The following is a 16,740-nucleotide window of genomic DNA, read 5'->3' on the forward strand; positions in this document are numbered from 1 at the left end:
CAACTTGGACAGTGCAGCTAGAGCCCTTACCAGTGAAGACTGAGGCAAGAAGTTATTGAGGACCTCTGCCTTCTCCATATCCTTCATGACCAGCTCACCTGTTCCCTTCCGGAGAGGGGCCACATCTTCCCTAACCTTCTTTTTATTATTGATACACCTATAGAAGTTTTTCTTGTTACTCCTGATGTCCCTGGCTAGATTTAATTCTATCTGGACTTTAGCTTTCCTAACCTGGTCCCTTGCTTCTTGGACTACTTCCTTGTGTTCTTCCCAGTCTACTTGTCCTTTCTTCCACTTCCTGTAAATTCTCTTTTTATCTTTAATTGTGTCCAGGATCATCTTGTTCATCCACACAGGCCTCCTGACATTCTTGCCTGCCTTACTCTTTTTTGGAATGCCTTGCTCCTGGCACGAAGGAGGTGATCCTTGAATATGGACCAGCTTTCTTGGGCCCCTCTCCCCTTCAGGGCTTCATCCCATGGTACTCTGCTAAGAAGATACCTGAAGAGGTCAAAGTCTGTTCTTTTGAATTCCAGGGTAATGAGTTCAGGATGTGTTGTCCTCCAGAGGGACCTGAAGAAGCTGGAGAAGTGGGCTCATGTGAACCTCATGAGGTTCAAGAAGGCCAAGGTGCAGCAAGGTCCTGCACCTGGGTTGGAGCAATCCTCATTATCAATACAGGCTGGGGGATAAAGCACTAGAGAGCAGCCCCAAGGAAAAGGACTTGGGCATACTGGTGGACAAAAAGCTGGACATGAGCAAACGACGTGTGCTCACAGCCTAGGTGGCCAATCGCATCCTGGGCTGCATCAGAAGAAGTGTGGCCAGAAGATGAAGAGGGATGATTCTGTCCCTCTGCCCTGCTCTGGTGAGACCTCACCTGGAGTGCTGTGTCCAGCTATGAAGCCCTCAACACAAGAAGGACATGAACATGTTGAAGTGGTTACAAAGGAGGACCACAAAAATGATGAAAGAGCTGCAGCACCTCTCCTATGAGGACAGGCTGAGGTCTGTCTATGCCCTTCTTCACCAAAGTCTTCAGTCCTGCTTCCCGAAGAACTATGCAACTACTTTTGGACCTGCAATAGTATGGTCGATTTCCTCAATTAGGCCCAAGTCTTGCCCTGACTTCGAAGAAGCAGGAGTAGGTCCTCCTGTCCTTCAATCTATATTCACAGAAACAGCCAGCAGTGGCCAGTATTTCATGACAGAGGGACCAGAGAATTCTTCTCTATGAGGGTGGTGAGACACTGGAACTGGTTGGCCAGAGAAGTTGTGGAAACCCCATCCCTGGAAGTGTTCATTGCCAGGTGGGATGAGGCTTTGAGCAACCTGGTCTAGTGGGAGGTGTCCCTGCCCATGGCAGGGGGTTGGAGCTCCCTTCTAATCCAAATCGTTCTATGATTCTATGATGCTTTTGCTCCCTCCCCCAAATCCTTGTGTCTGAGCCCTCCATGATGCTATGTACTGACTTACCAAGCAGCTGCTTTTCCGTGTTTAATTAGCAGTTGCGAAATTAGTGGTGTTGCGTGGAGAAGGAGGTATCCTAGTTACACCCTTGCTCGCCCGCACATAGTTGTTGTCAGTGAACTGTTTCCGAGTTCTCAGAACTGAGTTTCACACTGCCATCTAGCGATTAACATCCACAGCAGAAGAGTGGTAGAGCAAAGATTTTAAGTCCCGAAGGCTGAAATATATATATATCCCGTGGTTCTTTACGAACAGTGATGGGTGACACATGTAACGGAGCACAGTCCTAGCCCCAAGGAGCTTACAGAGGACTGCGGGTATAGATATCTAGACATCCTGAAGTGGTGTTCCTAGCTAGATTTGTTGAAGCTTCTATTAGCAATTCATGCCAAGTACTGACAGAAATCTAAGTGCTTATGCCCTGGGTTTTGGCAGTCTTGTTCTAAATGTTCAGCTGCAGATGATTGTGTGCCTCTTTACGAACTATAATGCTTTCTTTCCTTTTTTTTTTTTCTTTGTTTTTTTTATTTCTACAAATTCAGTGCCCACCCTAGCAACAGAAGGTCAAGTACTCTTTTCAAAGCAGGCACAGGGAGGTCTAGAACTTCTAAACTCTCTCCACAACACCAACAGCACCACTTCTGGTCCAACAATAGGCTCCTAATTTTCAAAAAAGTGTCTGAAGGGCGTATGCTCTTAAGCACAAAGAATCTTAAGCATTAAGATAATCGCATCCTGGGCTGAATCAAAAGAAGCGTGGCCAGCAGATTGAGAGGTGATTCTGCCCCTCTACTCTGCTCTGGTGGGACCTCACCTGGAGTACTGTGTCCGTCTCCGGAGCCCTCAACATAAGGACATGGACCTGTTGGAGAGTGTGCAAAGGAGGGCCACAAAGATGATCAGATCTGTAACACCCTTCCAATGAAGACAGGATGAGGGAGTTGGGATTGTTGAGCCTGGAGAAGAGAAGGCTCTGGGAGACCTTATAGTAGCCTTCCAGTACCTGAAGGGGGCCCACATCAAAGCTGAGGAGGAACTGGTTACGAGGATGTGTAGTGACAGGTTGAGGGAAAAGGGTTTTAAACTAGAGCAGGATACATTTAGATTACATGTTTCTAAGAATTTCTTTACTACGAGGGTGGTGAAACACTGAAATAAGTTGCCCAGAAAGGTAGTGGAGGCCCCAACGCTGGAGACATTCAAGGTCAGGCTTGATGGGGCTCTGAGCAACCTGATCTAATTAAAAGGTGTCCCTGCTCATTTCAAGGGGGGGTGACCCAGATGGCTTTTAAAGGTTCCTTCCAGACCAACACATTCTATGAGTCTATGATTCTAAAGGAAGCTAAGAGCAGACAAGGCATGAATAGAGAAAATGACCGTGTCACTTTTACACTGCAACTTCAGCTAGATACAAATCATGCCTCTTTCAATGTTTAAGCATTAGATAACATATTGTGGAGAACAACAAATGATTGTCTACTTCAGAGAATTCTCTGCTTCCATTTTCATCCACTGCTTCTCTGTATTGAGTAGGCATTCACACAGAGTATATTCTTTTAAATACGCACAGAGTACTTTAAAACGGAATTCTTACTCATGACCAGAACTATATAGACCAAGACTTATACTGCCAGGGATTCTGGAAAGGACCTGCTATAGGAAAAAAATGATGTGACAGTCAAATGTAATTTTTTTATCCTTTACTGTTAGAACAGATTGTACCAAAAGCCTGACAGCACAGCCTTGAAGGGAGAAAAAATGTTTTCAACTTGGTATTATTAATAGAGATGGTTATTTACAGGAAAACTTAAATATTGAAGGGTATTTGACGCTTGTGGACCAGAAGAATAATGCCATACTGCCATGTAAGTAGATTTGCCAAACCTCAGCCAAACATCATCTTACTCAAGTTTTCCAAATGAATCTGCCTTAAGCAGAAGATGCACAAGGAAAATGTACTGCAAAACCCAAAGCCACAGGGATAATCACCAAACTGAAACCAGATTTGAAAAAGTGCAAAACACACTTTGTTTTTTTTAATATTATTGCATCCTCGTAGTGCTAGGGCCTAAATCATAGGCCCTGCACTGAAGCTGACCTATAGATGAACCTCACAACACCACACTATATAGTATTAATCACATATGTGATGTATTGACAGTCTTTTTTAACATATATATTCCAATGCCAATCTTTAAAAGCTTTGCTGTAAGACTGAATGTGCAGTGGGAACCAGCAGGGTGATCTTTCTTTAGCTAAAGGCCAGGTGCAAGGCTGGGAAACTGGCTGCCTCTTGCTTTGTTAGAAACATGTTAAAAGACCGTGAGACCAGAGGCCTGGCTTGGGTGAGAAATAGGTTATTAAGGACCAAAATAGATCGGGAGACTCCCTTGTATTCCTTCTTTGGCCCTGGCCAAGCTGTGGGAGGAATCCAACAGAGCAGACACCACCAGATGTTCCTGCGTTCAAAGTTACGTAAGGTTGTTTATTTATTAGTATAAAAGTTGGACCCTCTTGCAGCAACTTTGTAGACCTCACCTATGAGTAGATGCACTGCTGGGATGGTTCTGCAGAATCCTCGGTGCAACAGGGGCTCCCCAGTGACTGTGGATCTGGATGATGATATCGGGGCGATTGGTGATGGATCTTTCTTAACAACTATTGGTAATCGCATATAGTAATGATTAGGTGCATTACCCTGCTTGTTCTCCTTGCTGCTCAAACTAGACTATAATAAGCTTGCATTGCCTTATTCTTGTAATACTTTGAAATAGACACTAAAATAAGTTTATCCTTCTGTTGGCGCCTGTGTCCCTTTTCTGCGGGATGCCTTCCCTGTCCCCGCCAATTAACAATACAATCCCCCATGCCAAATCTGGGCCAACATCTTGAGACATGTGGCTCAAAGTGTTAATAAATATCTCTCTCTTTGCATACACAGGGCAAGAAAACCACAGCTGCAGTGTCTCCTCTGCCTACAGGGGACATGCCTATAGGACTATAGGCAAGTCCACCAGCATTTGCAAAGCCTTCATGTGAGCCTCTAGGGGATGACTCCACACCACCCCGTAATGTTGTTCCCTTGCTGCTTTGCTCTAAATGCCACTTTATGGCATTCCATGCTCTTGTAGGGACCCATCTTTCCATAAGCCTGTTGTCACCACTACCCAGCCTGAATTGCCTGCCAGCACTTGGACAAAAGTGTTTTGCATGGCAGGAGTGATTAGAAACATCACTGCTTCCCTGCTGGAGGATACCGCTCCCACAGAAGGTCCAGCTGCCAGACAGCAACTGATAGAAGCATTTTGTGCTAGCTGAGGTGGCTTTATACGGAATAGATTGGGAAGGATTTGCGTGCTGTTCCGTCAGCTGAGTAGCGGAGACAATAAGGTGGAAGACAGTAACAGCTCAGAAAGACAGACACAGCCAGGCCCAAGCAAGAACATCACCCTCTGATGAATGCAGTTAGAGGAAATTGTTTCACATGCTTTAATAATTCTCCATACTCCACTGGATGTTCCAATTACACTGATTTACAAGAGACTGTAGCACCAGTACAGTTTTCCATTTAGGCACAGCTCTTCAGTAATAAAGTTGTACGTAGGTGTCACATGATTTGTAACATTAAGTTTAATTGTACAGATGAACCCTTAGGGCAAATCAGTTTGGTGTTTCCGCTGATCACAGGTAGCATTACCAATGCCTTTAAGTCAATATCATCCAACACTTCCTAATGGAAAGTCCTCTTCTCCATAGCTCATACATTTTGTCAGGATCTCACTTCCATGAGAAAGATTCTGTCTCAGACACGTTATTAAAATTAAAGACTTGGTAGTTGCAGTTGCAACCTGTCCGGGAAGCCTGTCATCTTCACAGCTCAGTACTTCTGAGTATGGCTGACTACCACAGAACCGAGGTGCCTTTTGAAGAGAATTTTACACCTTCCTTGCAATCCAAATGACAGTAAATAAACATTTGAAAGAAAAAAAATGAACTTCTGCCAAACAGAACTTTTCCCCCCCACCCCACAAACTGGACTCTAGTCTCCCACGCTTTTTTCTTGTTTGGCTTGTTTGGTTACACATTTGGTTTAAATGAGACATTTTTCTGTTAAGAGTACTGGTTACTCCTTCATTGGTAAACTTAGCTCATAAGTGGCATTATCTTAGCAAGTATAACTATGCTTGTATAACCAGTATAAAACCATATTGGCCTTGTCAGTAGATTATTCTTTACTGATTACTTCCAGACATCATTTTCAAGCATGAGAAGGCTGCATCATAAGAAAATAGTCTAAGAGCCTTGGTCAGAATCATAGAACCACAGAATGGCCTAAGCTGGAAGGGACCTTAGAGATCATTTTAATCCAGCCTCCCTGTGGCCAGGGACGCCACCTCTCAACTAGATCAGGCAACACATGGGGACCGAACGGGAATCGAACCCGCCACCTTAGCGTTGTTAGCGTCACGCTCTACTGACTGAGCTAAACTCACCATTCTTTATTCAGAGGCACAGCATGGCTAAATCTAAGATCTTTCCTCAGACCACAAGCAACTAATAGGTAACATCCGAAAATACAGTCCTAATGGACACTGCTCATCATCTTAGCTTAGGATCAATTATTTTCTCTGAAATTCATGCCAGTGGCTATAAAGAGTGCTCTTCCTTATTCCAACTGCCCTCTGAATTTTGTTTATGAAAGATACAGGAACTTAGTAACTGGGCAGAAACCGGCAGGACACAGAAAAAATCACATATCAGAGCTGAAATGCTAAGAGTAGATTTATTCTCGCTCCCTGGGAACCTGGAGGATCCTTGTAGCAGCAACAAGGCAGAGGCACATGGGCAGCGATCACAGGAGTAGCACTACAAGCAGCAGTGCAGGCATAAGGAGATCTCTCCTTGCTAGAAGACGTGTGGTGTTTATCCCCCTGCTTATGTTTTACTTGCTGCTCTGCCTTGAGTTCCCAGGACTCACATGACAGCTTTGCAGGGCAGGAATGTGAGAGATGCCCTCGAATCTGTCCCAGACCTCTATTATATAGGCACGGGTGTGCTACCTGCTGAGCACGCAGGGTCTAAGCGTGGGTGTGCTGCTTGTTGAGCACACAAGGCCAAGCAGTAATCTGGTATGATGCTTGTGTTTTCTGATAGCTCAGGTGCAAGTCACTTGAGCCTACCTACAGTCCTCCTCATCAGTCTTCCGTTATACCCCTACATGACACGCAGAGGCAAAATCCTGTTTCCTCTTCAGTGATCATGTTTAAGGATTGCATGTGCCTATCACTTTGAGCTTTCTTGACTGGAAGTGGCATATATATTACTTCATCCTGAAGACCTTGAACAGCTTGTCTGGTCAGTAGAATCATAAAATCATAGAATGGCCTAGGCTGGAAGGGACCTTAGAGATCATTTAATCCAACCTCCCTGTCACCTCTCGACTAGATCAGGCAACGCATGGGGACTGAACGGGAATCAAACCCGTGGCCTTGGCATCGTCAGAGCCATGCTCAACTGACTGAGCTAACCGGCCCCCATATTTAGCATAGTTCGTTATCAACAAGTCATGGGGGTAGACACATATACTTTTTTGTTCTATGCTGGAGCTATGGTAAAAAAAAAACCCACAAAAATAGGGGGAAAAAAAAAAAAGAAAAAAAATAGAAAAAAAGCATGGAATAAGTCTTTGGAAGTTTGAAGTTCATGTCCATTTTAAATGTTTATGTGTCAATATAAAACATTTAAAAATATTTTCTCTACTAGTAGGAAAGCAGCAAAAAACTTAAAAAATTACATAGCTTTCGTACATTAATTCCACTCCCCATGAGTTGTTTTTAAAGAATGCACTGAACTAACATATTTCAAGTGTTTAAAGTAATCCCCACTGTGGTTTAATTATAGAAACAGCTTTTAATGTTTAGTATCAGAAATGCCATTCACATCATGGAATAAATACTACTGTTTATTTGTTCCCTTTGTGACAACCTCCAAGAAAATATTTCGTATCAGACAAGCACTCCACGCTAAGAACAGTTTACAAAAACCGTTTGCTGAAAATGGCGCAGATACAGCAGTTTTCTTGTACAGGTATACACATCCTTTGCAGGTCTGTACCGCGGGTGCCTTCTACCCTTCACAAAGGGGTGAAGATATGAAAAGCAACAAGAGCAACAAGGTTAAGACATTTAATGCACATAGGTCCCCCAAAATATATCTTTGCCCCTCCAGTTCAGTGAAGATAAATAACATAACCAGATAGGTACAATCTCTTCTGACCTCCTACGATACCATTTAGTCTGGTTACAAAGAGAGAAAAAAAAACTTATTTCATATTTTCACCTGTCCAAACAGAATTCTAAGGAAATACGAAGTAGATCTTCTTCTTCACTTTTCCTGAACGTGTAGATAAGTATTCAAGGCTCCAATTAATACATCAACTTTCAAAAATTTCTGGGATGAGAACAGAATCATAGAATACCAGGTTGGAAGGGACCTCAAGGACCATCTGGTCCAACCTCTCTTGGCAAAAGATTGGTCTAGACAGCACCTTGGTCAGTTGAATCTTAAAATTATCCAATGTCAGGGAAGCCATCTCCATTGCAAAAGACACCTCAAGGCAATATATTCCAATAACATTAAAAGGGGATATTTTAATCTCTGTTAGCATCTGAGAAGAACATCTCAAACCCAAAAGAAACAAAAAATTTCAAGTAGTTTATATGGTTTTATTACAATATAACACTGGGACCTCCTTCCCTACCATATTAGGTGCTGTTAGCGTTGAGTAGCTGCTCTGCCATAAGGCAACAACTGTAGCACTTGCTTCCACTAAGCAGAAGTAGGTTACTTTATATCCACTAAGTTACCCGCTGTCAATACTGCAGCATCTGATGTGGACTCTGTTAGGAACCTAGAGTGGATAAGCCAGGGCGTAAGAAATTGGTTTAGTGCTTTATAAATAATAGCTCTATGTATTTATTATTAGGAAATATACCATTTACTCGGTACATTCCAATAATTAGGCCTTAATACACTTCTTGACTGCACCTGGAGCTATCACCAGCAGCAGCAGCGACACAAGACTATACAGCACTCTGCACTCCTCTTTCACCGCAATACCTCTTCACCAGGGAAATACTACACTGGATTTTACAGCAGTTGATGACCCTACTTAGTACTGCTTTCAAACAGCTGGAGAGCTTTACACTGCTTTCTTCCACGTTCAGTTACTGCTGCTTATCTGTCGGTGTGCTCTGCTCAGTGTCTGCGCTATGCTTGTTCTTAAGTGAATTTCCAATGTAACTCCAGTATTCATTTCTGATGGTGTCTTTTTCTTTAGCCAGAATTTCACACAACTATGAAAGAAAATGGAGAGATTGGAGTGGTATATCAAAAGCTTAAGGAATACTTAATAATCTTTATAAAACGCATACAATATATGGTTCAGCCAGTATTAGAAACACCCATCTTAGCAACAATTTTTGTTTTATTCACTGGTTCTGCAACTATCCAATGATTTCAAACCGATGTCAACTCCAGCTGGTAGTTGACCAGACTGAAACTGCACAAAAATCTCTCCTGTCCCATTTCAGTTGCAACTGCTTCTCCTGGCTCCTTTTCATGCCTACTGCTCATCATCTGCTCCAGCCTATTCAGCCTGTAGTACACCACAGTATACTTCTGAGTTCCCTGACAAGCTTGTCTTTCAGTGATCCAGTAGGCTGTAAACCACCTGATTCAAAGCAGTGGGCGAACATACTGCTCTTAAATCGTCAGTACTCCTGACAGACTGACAGGAGATACTTTGTTCACGGTTTTTCTCTTTTCAGACTGTCCCAGAAGGACTTTCCATGCAAGTCAGTAACCTTCTCTGACATGCTCTACAGTGAGGCACAGCAGAAGTCAACTCTACTCACAGGACATGTTGGGTAAAATTTATATGGCATGACCAACAGCTATAAATATTCTAATAAATTCTGCAGATGACATCACTTTACTCAGTAAACCAGATTCGAGAAATAGGAGTTCTGATGCCTAAATAGATGAAAAAGTTAAACTCAGTGAAACAGTATGAAGGGACATGAATCTGGGAGGTATAAATGCACTTACTTAGACTGGTCCTGGAACACAACAAAGAGAAAAATGTTGAGGAAGAATGATGTTGGAACACAGAGACTCCAGGCAAGAACTGCAGCTCTAATTACACTACGTTCCATCTTGAACCGCAGTGAATGAAAAGTGTTCCTGCAAAAACTACACTGCAAACCACAGCAGGGAGTTCCCCAAACATGAAGCACAGGGAGATACAGAACATTGCTAGAAGACATTTATTCTCTGTAAGAAACGGTGTCTGATATTCTTTACTGACATTCTCAGTGCCTGCTTCCCTGTAAGATAATTCTGACAGCTTTCTTAGAAAGAGCTAAGAAGTGCAGAGGGAGCTTAAGATTCTGTTTAGATACGGATACTCTGAGAACAAGATTCACTAACCTACAGAGAAGAAAGTGAGTTCATGCTACAGAGTAAGCACTAGAAACTCCTTGATCGTTCACATATCTCTTTTCTTCTTCTTTAAGCTGTATTAGAAACCTTCCTCTACTACCAGGTGAAGAAATCACAGTGATTTTGTAATTGGAAGTTTATTTACATGTAAACTCATGAGACTCTTGTGATTATCTGCCTTTCATGTTCAACTCCTCATAGAGGTTCTATGTTTAACAAGTAGTCTGTTCTATTTATGAAAATCAATCCCATTTTGTCAGAATATAAAACATGAGAGCAATAGATAGCATCCCTGAGAAGCAAAACCAAGCTCTCAAAACGTACCTCCAATGCCTTGTTTAGTGTTTCTTCCTTGTTATCACACTGGTTTTCAAGCATATCTTCATATATGTCCACAAGAAAGGCAATCAGATAGGGCGAACTGTGGCTGGGCTGTAAATTCAACAGCTGCTCTAGAAGATTTGGATATTTAGAAAGACCACGATCTTGCAGAATCCTAGAACAGAGTTTAATAGGCTTGAAATGTAATCTGGTGTGAAGAACTACATTTTTGTTATGACTCCTTTATTTGGAGATAACTTTTGAAACAAGGGTGCAAATAAAAGCAAAGCAGAAAAGCAAGCAGCAGGCAGCAGTAATACAGCTTAATGTTTTAGGAAGCTAGTATAGTTAAGCTCAACTGAACAGAAATTAGACTAAAAGCATGCTCATTACTTCCTACTTTATTCTCTTGAACCCAGTAACATTTTAGGTCAAGTTTTTAAAAGGATGAAAAGCACTTGCAGTTCTCCCCCAAGAACTACAGGGCCAGAAATTTAACAAAAAGTTACAAAGAAATTACGTTAATATACGAACCTCTTGTAAAGGTTTCTGCCTGCCTGCTTAAGCATGCAACACTATAATGAACAGCAATAAGCTCTTTCCAGTTAAGAGCTAGGCATAAGACACCTTCTACAGACATTCTCTTTGCCCCACAGAGAAGGATGCCTCACCCTTTTAAATAATTCCAAGCGCTCTCATTGTGTGGCACTGCTGTGATCATCTCAAGGGTGTATCTGTGAGAAAAAGATAACATGTCATGAATGCAACCACAAATAACGCAGTTAGGCACTACCTGAATGTGCTCAGACACTCCCAAATATATATCCCTCTACTCTGTATTGCAGAGTCTTTTTGCATATCATCTCAGCTCGGTCATAGATCAAAAATGTCTTGCAATATAATTACTGCAAGTCTCAGAGGGGCAGACATTGTGAGAACTGTTTGAAATCCTGAAGTGTTCCATTATGGCATTTTATACAATAATGAAACAGTTACAAAAATTAGGAGTGATAGCACTAAGAAACATGATACACTGTACCAGTATGCTAAAGGAGTAACTTACACCTTGATGCTCATAAATGGCACGGGGCTGAAAAATGCTGCAGTAATTAAGCCCAGGGCAAGCTATGTCAATATGACTGCATATTGTATGTTCTGTAGCTACTTGCAGAACTTTTTTCACAAGACTTTGCCTTTGAGCAAATCCCCAGAAATGCAGAGCCTGAATTTTCAGCTCCCACTGCCTTCTGCAGCAGTTCTTTTAAAGCAGCAGTTAGGCAACTCCACTAAAAGCACAGCAACAAGAGGCACCCGTCACACAGTCACAAAGCCACATTTCATCTTCACAAAAGAGACCTTTAACTTCTGCCCTTCCCCAGCAAAACCAGGTGCCCTGGCTTGAGCTAAACAGTTCTGTTCAACAATTTCACTTTTCAGCAGAGTCTTTTCCAAGACGCTGCACTTTCTGAAGTTAGCAGCATGTTTTTGCAGACAGTGCGTGTTACTAGAAGGGATAATGCCTGATATTTACAGTTATTACCCAGGACTGGTATGCAGAAAGGCTCTTGCTTATACCTGCTTTTATAGTAATCAAGGTCACGGCTAAATCTTGTGTGCCACGCTGGTGTGCGACGAAGTAAAAGGGTCACAAGGAAGTAAAAAGATTGCACCTCCAGGGAGGAGCAGACAAGACAGGTGACCTAAACATGACCAGCAACATATTCTATTCCATGTATATCATGGGGGTTAACCTCTCTTCTTCAGTGGCCAGTATCTGAGGAGGCCTTCACCTGTTCTTCTGCCCTCAATCCTGATCCCGAGTTCCTGACATCAGTTTCTGTATCCAGCTCCCCTCTGACGCTGAGCGTGGGGCTTCCCCAGTGCTGTCTGCTCTCTGCTCTGCAGCATCCATGTTGATTGCTATCGGGGAGGGGGCAACTGGGTTCAATATTAGTTTTGTATATGTTTCGTTATCTTGACTATTTCCTTCTTTGTACTATTAGTGCTTCATTAAAGCTGTTCTAAATATTCTTTTCCAGTCCTTAAGTCTCTCTGCCTTATTTCCTTTTTCCTTCCCCTTTGAGGAGGGAGAGGGGTTAAGGAGCATTTGTAATTCATTTAGTGGCCAGCCCAGCCCTAACCTAACCCTTGACACCAGGCATTCCACTGGTTTTCAGAGACAGTGGGTATTGATAAAAAGTTCCATAAGCAGTTCCATAAACAAGTTCCATAAGCAGTTCCATAAACAAGTTCCGAAACCCAACCCAACAATCCTAAGCCTTTTTTAGCCTTCTGCCATCACTGTAACAAATACCAGGTTTATCAAGCAACAAACAGCTCAACTACAGTTCTCTAATGTCATCTGGGAAGTCTTAACCGTAGACACTCTGATTCCTAAGACAGTATCCAATTATCTTGAATATACCATCATGTATAAACAGACTGGAGAGGATGATAGATCTAAGCTTTGAGAAGAAAAAGCTGGAAATATCCAAGCCTAAGTTATGGAAACAGTTTAGATTTATAAATCTGCAAGAAAGTATGAAGTGGAAGAGAAGTGCAACTCACAGCAGTTTGCAAAGACCACCATGAAAATTGACGGGAACTGCGATCTTCTATTAACAATGTACTAGGGGACCTCTCTTCCAAAGAGTAATTCAATAAAATTGCAGTACTTGTTTTCATTGCTTCTTCTCTTTAGACAAACATCTCATGATCATCAACCCCCATCAGCAGTCTGAGATGCAAAAAACATACAGGAAGCTTCCCTTACCACCATCAGTTGAAAAGTAAATGGCTAGTAGCCCAGTTTGTCTTCAGTCATGTGCATACCCCTTCAAAAGAGTTTCCAGCGTTCATTCTCCTCAAAACTCACACCAGTACTTATCTTTGTGCTGACTACATACCTTCAAAAATTCTCTTCTTTTTCCAGCTGCATCAAATTCCACATAAAAGTCAGTTCCTCTTCCTACCATCCAGGTGCCCGTTATCTTTAAATTATTTACTACTAAAACAGCAGTTTAGTACAACACTGAGAGTGCCTCTCCTTCCAAGATTTCTAGGGGTAAGATGTAAGATACTCATGAACAGCACCACTTACGTGCTTCCAGTGCCACAAATGCTCTGCAAGTTGTTCCACTATAGCTAGCTGACTATAAAAAGCCAAAAAGTTTTGTTTGCACATTAAGCAGCAGGGCAGGAAGAGATTCATTAGAACAGCTTGCCTCGGGTAAGCATAGCTTGGTCCAGTATTACTCAACAAGTTAGCCGTACTGAACACATCTACATACACACCAACACTTGATCTGCCATCCCTGAGAGTGAGCCCCAAAACTGCATTAAAAACAGAAAAGACAAACCCACAGGGACTGTCAAAGTATTCCTTTACTTTCACGTAATAGAAAATGCTTAATGTGAATATGAATAGCATTACTAACTGGACTTCTCTGTCTAGGATTGCTGGATCATCATAGCCAGTGGTGTTGAAAATTACAAAGTGTCGCTGGTTCCAAACAGAGTTGTTTCTTACATCTTCTCTCAAAAGCTGGTCTACGTATTCCAGTTCATTGTCCCATAATTTGAACTCCTATGGAAAAGGAACAAAGAAAAATATCATAATAAAGAGTTTTTATTTTAAAAATATATTCTCCTTGCTCCTAAGTTCTCTGAACATTAGGTGCAGAGACTTTTTTAAAGAAATCAACACAAAATTCAAAGGACAAAATAAGGAAGGGTGAACTAGGAGCACGCTACTCTATTCAGTTGCACACAATGGTATTAGCTGATCTTTAAATTCACACACAAAACACTACGCAGACAGCAACAAACCTTTTTGAACTTGCTTCGTAAAAGGCATGTTTATAGCTAACCTCTACCATATATTAAAATGTAATCATTTTTCCCCCTTGAGCCTTAAGAAACAAGTGCCAAATAGCCCAAGCAGGTTATTTAGGGAATCAATTCTGTGGATACAATACCTGAATAACCCATTGTCTGTGTTGCCAGGCATGGTAATTTTTGGCATCTTGGTTAAGAATGTCAGCTATGAACTCAAGCTCTTGGGATGGATCCTGCAGCCACTCCACCAACACCCGTCTGTGATGCCTAATGACAGGAGGAGGAAAATATTTTTAGCACAGCCTAAAAATTTTTTTGAACATGCAGTCTGTATTAAACCAGCACATAGCAACTGTACCACTTAGGAAAAAAAAAAAACCACACCACAAAAAACAACACTTAAATACTTCAAATTAAATATACCAAAAATATTTCACTCAGCTCCAAAAAATATAACAAATTCTAACTACAAATATATGTTGGCCAATTATCTCAAATAATCTCCTTTTAGACCAGTTTATTTCAAGTTACATGTTTCCACTTTTACCACTCATGGCCAAAGTCTTCAGCAGAATAAAATTTTCTAGTACTACATGATTTCTTTTGCAGTACAAGTGCTGTTGTTTTGTCTATTCCCCTTCACTTGGGAAAAACTCAACAACAGGTAGGCAAATTCCAAGAGCAAATAAAAGTAAAACCAGTCATTTATATTTGTCTTTTTGTTTGCCTTTTTGATAAGTCAGACTTATTATGACAGTTTAAAAATTGAAATTAAAAGACCTTTTTAGCATGTCATAATCATATGTTTAGAAGAAACTGCTAATGAGGACTTTGGCAGTGACACCAATGGAACTCAGTTTAACTCCTCTGCTTCCGCCACTGCAGTAGATGCAGGAAAGAACTTTTAACAACTTATTCTAGACTACTGACAAAACAAAAATTGTCTGCAAAACTGTGAAGAATGAAAAAGAAATTTTAATTTTACCAGACTTGGTAGTTCTTTGGCTGATCTTCGATGATAGCTGTAATATACTTCAGTTCCTCATGCAGATCCTTTCCCAAAGACTGCAGGAGGACTCTCCGGAAATGCCTGTGTAAAAAAGTCAAGCACTCAGATTGCGCAACAGGGGTTTTCTAAATTCACAGAGAACACAGAAGAACCTTTGTTCGCACTCCTTCTAATAGATACTGATTTTAAAAGAGTGCAGAAAACTAAACCATGTTCTGTTAAAGGCTGTTCAATTATTGATCAGTGGAGAACTGGAATATAACTGGTTACAACAGTATTTCATGTAAAATGAAGCAATCTCGTTTCAGATTAATTTCTGCCTACCCACACTAGTCTTACCATCACAGAAAGTATGAATCCTGTGCCTAAAATGTACATTTTCTGATTTTATGCAAGTTAGTGGAATAAAGATGCACAAGAGATACTTGTTAGTATTTGCAAAAGGCCCTACTCTGAATATCAGAAACTCACTGTTTATTCATTACCTAACTGAACAACTACCTGAGATATCTTCCAACAATGCACTATTTAGTGATTACTTAGCAGGAAAGAGCAGCTATCATACTTCTACGCCTCTTGAAGTCAACTTTTAAACAACAAAATTCTTTTTGTGGCTACTCCTGACCTTGATTGATAATATCTTCAAAGTCAAATCAATGAAAAACACCGGATCAAATGAGATGTGGAAAATGCTTGACAAAGACTCTCTTCAGAATCTCGCTTTGTGTAAACTCAACTAGTCACGTCCTGATTAGCCTAGTAAAATTATTACAGACATAAGAAGTCAGCATTCAAATGGCAACAGGAATAATTCCAAGATTATCACTTACCACACTGTGTAGTTTGCAGCGTTTAATTCAATGGCATCCGCTGTTAGCTTGAAAGCTCTTTCGCTTCTCTCATCCCGCTGCAGAACAGCCCGGAAGTAATCATAGACATCTTGAACTAAATAGATAACAGCATCTTATCCAAGGCTATGAGACAATGGCCTGATTAGGGGGCAAGGTTAATCATCCTTTGAAGTTCTTTCCTATTCTGTGTACTTTAAATATACCGCTTCAGGATTATTGCTACTCACTGCTCTGACAGCACTGCTGATTGAAACCTCTAAATGATATTAGCATACTGAAAAGCTGCAAAAGTATCTTAAAAATACACCCTCTGAATCATATCCAAAATAATCAGCAGAAGTTCCTTGCTGCTTACTCAGACTATTTCCCCAGATGCAGTAACTTCTTATATCTCTGTTCCACTTGTGGGCTAGAAATGCCTTTCTATGGGAACCAGACTGTCTTTCAAGCCGTATGATTTTGAAGTAAAACCTTGGCTGTTAGCATCTCAGGAGACCATTTAACTTCAGAGATTCCCGGCGAAAACATGACACACAACCAGCAATAAAACCATTTAATCACAGTACTGCTCTTGAAAGGACGTTACCCAACACGCAAAGCCTTGCTTTAAAAACGCTAAGGATGGGAGAAAAACTTAGCCACCATAAGCTTTCCGTGCAGAACACGCTTAAAACTTACATTTTTCACTGTAGATTATCTGAACAACAGGATTTGGCCCATCGTTTTGAGGGACGGGCTCAATATCCGCCC

The 16,740-nt window shown here is 41.4% G+C and overlaps 1 protein-coding gene across 1 annotated transcript; it reads right to left on the reverse strand.

Annotated features, from left to right (window-relative positions):
• Positions 1-8,423: 8,423 nt before the first annotated feature.
• FNTA (farnesyltransferase, CAAX box, alpha) lies at positions 8,424-16,735 on the reverse strand (the record flags this gene model as incomplete). The annotated part of the gene is made up of 8 exons (XM_009877377.1): positions 8,424-8,825; positions 10,297-10,468; positions 10,965-11,027; positions 13,731-13,879; positions 14,271-14,397; positions 15,116-15,220; positions 15,970-16,084; positions 16,669-16,735. Coding segments are annotated over 8 exons (927 nt in total), but the record flags the coding sequence as incomplete, so codon positions are not given.
• Between the last annotated feature and the right edge of the window lie 5 nt (positions 16,736-16,740).

Source organism: Apaloderma vittatum, unplaced genomic scaffold (assembly GCF_000703405.1).
Source record: "Apaloderma vittatum isolate BGI_N311 unplaced genomic scaffold, ASM70340v1 scaffold1721, whole genome shotgun sequence".
Taxonomy (NCBI): domain Eukaryota; kingdom Metazoa; phylum Chordata; class Aves; order Trogoniformes; family Trogonidae; genus Apaloderma; species Apaloderma vittatum.